This window comes from Sander lucioperca, chromosome 1 (genome assembly GCF_008315115.2).
Source record: "Sander lucioperca isolate FBNREF2018 chromosome 1, SLUC_FBN_1.2, whole genome shotgun sequence".
Classification (NCBI taxonomy): Eukaryota; Metazoa; Chordata; class Actinopteri; order Perciformes; family Percidae; genus Sander; species Sander lucioperca.
In genome coordinates this window covers 34,849,778-34,854,727 of record NC_050173.1, presented here as the reverse complement: position 1 = coordinate 34,854,727, position 4,950 = coordinate 34,849,778, and the positions used below count along the sequence as shown (strand labels likewise).

At 44.2% G+C, this 4,950-nt stretch overlaps 1 protein-coding gene across 1 annotated transcript; it reads right to left on the bottom strand.

Moving 5' to 3' along the window:
* Positions 1-481: 481 nt before the first annotated feature.
* Positions 482-4,950, bottom strand: arsia (arylsulfatase family, member Ia). Its single transcript, XM_031319450.2, has 2 exons — positions 4,339-4,950; positions 482-2,011 (listed from the first exon to the last, which is right to left on the bottom strand). The coding sequence occupies exons 1-2, from the start codon at positions 4,674-4,676 to the stop codon at positions 616-618; spliced, it is 1,734 nt and encodes a 577-aa protein (XP_031175310.1). The 5' UTR covers positions 4,677-4,950; the 3' UTR covers positions 482-615.

Genomic DNA, 4,950 nt, shown 5'->3' with positions numbered 1-4,950 from the left:
CTAAAAACGGGCAAGAATTACTTTTTTTCTGCCTCTCTCCTCATCACGGGGTTTACCAGCCAGGCGATAACAGAGTGTGCAGTGCACATAAACTGACACGGTTCAAATGTAAAGATATGAGACCGATCAACATCACGCAGGGGTCTGGATTTAAATATTTTATTCACGAGCTTGAACCAAGGTACATTAAAGTTGACAAATTAAAGTCATTAATTTTGTCCCGCTGTTTTTATTGTTAATAAGAAAGCGATGTTTTCAAAAGTTTGTTTTGTAATGTTAGTAGTCTCTCTAGTGGACAGAATGTGTAACAACAACCACATGCTGATAGTGGCATTGGCGATCCATAAGCCTGTGTAATATCATAAATATTAATAACAGGATGAATTTGAGCATTTAATATTCAAATATTATTTGAATATTAAATAAAATAACAAATGGAATTCGAATAGTATTATAGAGGAAGATTGCCAGCCCTAACATACACCTGCAGCTACAACTGATAACTGCAGCTGTATCTTGCAGAAGCTTGATTCCTTACTCAACAAAAACAAAAATACTCTCCTTCATATAATCTTATCCTAGGAGGGTCTCCTCTGAACCTTTTTTTAGTCATGTCTATATCCTGTTGGACATGATCCTAGTGTTCAGTCTCCTAAAAAATGACCTGCTTTTGGACAGTTTCAGCTTCTTTGTCCAATCCTTGTTCTTTTTCTGGTAGACGGTGTCCCAGCTGTCCTCCTCCTCATCTCCTACCCAGGGCACCCAGGCACCTCCATTGAGGTGGGGGTCAGCCCGTAGGTCCTCTGATGGGTACCTTACTGGCACCGCTGTGCGATTGTAGAACACCAATCTAGCCAGCAGCTCTTTGACAACATCTGGTCTCTGCTCAGAAAGGTCAAAACGCTCGTTGGGATCTCCGGAGATGTTGAAAAGCCACACAGATTTCTGTACAGTGTGGCGCTCCAGGTTCCACCAGCTGCCGGGGAAACCCGGAAGCATCTGCGGCGGAATCCAGTCTCCGTAGCCGGGGTCTCCTGTTAGGAGTTTCCAGTCTCCAGCTCTTATGGAGGCCTGAACAGCTGTGTTCCAAATCCCATATCCTTTCTGCAGGGAGCCACTGCGTGCATGGTTATACAGAGGGTCAATATTGTGGAGGATCTCTAACCTGGGTGACTCCTTCCCATCACTGATGGCTTCCCAAACATCATACCCATCCACCCCCTCTGTTAGGGACTCATTGCCACCTGCTAATCCCACCAGTGTGGGGTACCAGTCAGTGATGTGCACTAGGGCTTTACTCACCCTCCTCTTCTTCCTTAACAGAGGGCTGTGGACAAACCCCAGACCCCGGACGCCGCCTTCCCAGTAGGTGCCTTTACGTCCTCTGAGCGGCCAGTTACTGCCGCCAGACAACGGTTGGCCACCGTTGTCAGTGGAGAAGATGATGACACTGTTCTGGTAGTAACCATACTTACGAAGAGCGTACGTTATATTATGTACTGCCTCGTCTACAGCTGAGACCATAGCAGCGTATTTCCTGCGGGCCACGTTTTCCAGCCCACGGTAAGGGTAGATGTACTCCCGCGGAGACTGCAGGGGTGTATGAACAGCTTGGAAGGAGAGGAAGATGAACAGCGGCTGGGACTGAGGATCGTGGGTTGCCAGGATTTTGCGGACTCTCTGTGTGTAGAGATGGGTGGAGTATTTGCCCCTCTGATCCCAGGCAACCGACTCCCCCTCGTGGAGGTCGAATCCACACCGCCCGGGGCCGTCACAGGAGTTGTAGGTGTAGTAGTTCACACTGCCCGTTAAGGAGCCAAAGTATGTGTCAAAGCCACGGCGAGTGGGCAGGCACTCCTTCTTGTAGAAGCCCAAGTGCCATTTGCCGACCATGTGGGTGGAGTAGCCGAGCTCCTGCAGTCTCTGAGGGAGGGTGACCTGGTCAAAGGGCAGGCAGTTGGGCTGGCGGGGACGGATGATGGAGTGCTGCAGGCCAGTGTGAATTTGGTACCTGTAGGGTTAATCATTCAGACCACTGTTAGAGGGACAAATGTGTTATCAATGAATAATCAGACCCAACAGATGGTTAGATAATCACATACAGGGATGGGACAGGAAGTAAGAGAGGAGGGGAGAGGGAGATTGTTCCCATTTCCTCCCTCAACTTCATGGGCAGTTAACAAATGTTGAATAGGTGAAGACAGACAGGCCGCATAAAGGGCCTACAAATTTTGTTTTTTGTCTGAAACTTGATCAGAGCTTTGATCAGAACATTAGTGTTACTTATCTCAGGTTAGATATACAATAGACATTTTGACTCGTCATAGTAGTTCAAACACAAGTGAAACTACTTTTATTCATGATGGCTCAGTTCCATCAAGTGTCCCATAAAGCCATGACAGTGAGCCAGCATGCACAATACCAACACCCTGGAACTGGCTCACATAAATGGAATGCGGTCATATTTGATGTCATCAATTAGACTTGTGTTTTCCTACTATGACAAGCCAAAATGTCTGTGAATAAAAGGTATTGACATTAAGAAAATAAACAGTGTTTAAAGGACAAATCCAGCGCAAAATGAACCTAGGGGTTAATAACACACCGAGTCGACCGTTCTCTGGGATTTGTTTTCATGCTAATCGAATGTGACCGGTTTTAGCGCAAACCGCTAATTAGCTTATAACTAGGGCTGTCAGCATTAACGCGTTAATCGCGATGTGATTAAGGGTCGAGCATAATGCGTTAATTTTTTTTAATCGTATTAATCACATGCTGCCATTTATTAATTTATTTTCACTTCACTCGGCTTTGCGTCGTGCCTAACAGGCTACTATTTTGCCGTACTTCCTCATAACACATCCTGCTGCTGCAGGAATAGCAACGCGGATTTCGGTGCCTCATTCTGGTGCCACTGATATGTCTGCACTTCTCTCTGATGCTCTGAAACAGACGTTACAGGCAACAGAAACATAACTGGACATGACGCTAGTTAACACTATACTCGACAGCAGCTAACGTTAGCCTACCGCTAGCTAGTAGCTGGATTAAACACGGTTACAATGCGACAACTAACGCTAAGCGGTGTAAAGTGTGACTGTATTTCACTGTAGAGGATTCCGACACCGGGATGTAACAATCTGCAGCTGCTGTTGTCGGAAAAACACAGACGGTGCGTTCAATGAAACTAGTAATTTATAGCCTTGTGGTGCATTCAAAGTTGTTGTTTAATTCAAATGTGTGACTAGATTAAATATATAATAAACAAATACAAATATTAAAATCTAGTTCATAAAGTCTAGAATAGCACCACACTTCCATGGTAGCATAATGAGGGTCAGACAGTTAAAAGATAGTTTATAAAGACAGTACCGTTCACGTATACATGCAAGTGCCATCTTGGGAAAACAGTCACGACTAGTCGAACGACGAACGCCGTGCTTGAGCTATGTTACTGGTTACTGGTTACACGGCGTTCGTCCTTTGACTGGTTGTGACTGTTTTCCCAAGATGGCGCCCACATGTATACGTGAATGGTACTGTCTTTATAATCTATCTTTTTAATGAACTGTCTGTACACTTACAAAGTTCTCAATGCTTCGGTTTACATGTAGAGACGCTCATTATGCTACTGTGGAAGTGTGGTGCAATTTTGAGCCTTGTTAGTAGTATAGAAATAGCGACTTCTTTCTACTTTACCCGTGCCCCGACGACTAGTGTTATAAGCTAATTAGCGGCACATTCGATTAGCATGAAAACAAATCCCAGAGAATGGTCGACTCGGTACCCATGTGTTATTAACCCCTAGGTTCATTTTGCGCCGGATTTGTCCTTTAATAAACAGTAGTTGTTGTAGGCTATCATCAGGGCCTTAAGAAATATTTAATCCAAATGTATTGTAATATATTATCATATGTATTCTCAGATCTCATTTAAAGCTAAAGGTTTTAAACAGTATTTCCATTCAATAGCCTATTGCTTTTTCAGACAGCAAAATTTAACGTCACATCTCAGTGAAATCTAAATTTATTTAAAAAATGAAGATGGGAATATAAGGTTATTTACTGGCTTTGTAATTATGCAGTTTTCAAGCCCAGCTAAATGATCATGCTCCTTTGATTTTATTAGAAAAATACTGCATAAGAGGGCATTTCCACTGTAGTTATTTTCTCAGAAACATGCAAAACACACACTCCAAAAGACTATAGAATACAAAAATACATAGCCTAAATGTCTTACATTTAATCGAACTATAACCGCAGATATATAGCAGCTATATTTGTCTTGTACATAGTTAAATAATTAAACTAGTCTCAAGTCCGAGGACAAACACTTTACCTGCCAGTGATGAGCTGACTGCGAGAGGGCGTGCAGATGGGCTGGATGTAATAATTCTCCAGCTTCACTCCGTCCGCAGCCAGTTTATCCAGCGCCGGTGTCCTGATGTCAGAGCTGTGATAGCCGATGTCGTTGAATCCCTGATCGTCCGTCATGATGAAAATGATGTGAGGAGGCTGCGGGACGGGAGAGCTGTCAACAAAAGTGTGCTCGGGCTCGTTTTCCACCTGGTTAGGACTCAGACTCAGGTCCCAGGTCAGGTACCCGAGGCTGAGCAAGCTCATCATAGAGAATCCAGTCAGAGCTGTTGTTGCCATGGTTCCTGTGACACTTGACATCAGTTAAACTAAGCTAAACTAAGTTTTCAGTATGTTGTCAGCAAATCATTGTGCAGTGAGGCTGAGGTTGAACACATTTCAAACTCTTGGCACTGAAATGCGGTCCAGCAAAAAGCTACACCTCCATCCTTACACACTCTCCAAACTGTTTCAGCCTCCTTTGAAAAGATTTCACTTTCCCTTGTGGTCCCATTAACTCCGCCTCTTTGCCCCGCTGCCTCACTGAAATAACATCAGCCCCCTAGCACCCAAAAACACTCACAGATTGTGATGT

Excerpts from the sequence above, each read along its gene's own strand:
- arsia (XM_031319450.2), bottom strand. The coding sequence starts at position 4,676 with ATGTCAAGTGTCACAGGAACCATGGCAACAACAGCTCTGACTGGATTC. Across the intron at positions 2,012-4,338 it reads AGTCAGCTCATCACTGGCAG|GTACCAAATTCACACTGGCC; the intron begins GTAAAGTGTTTG and ends TTAACCCTACAG.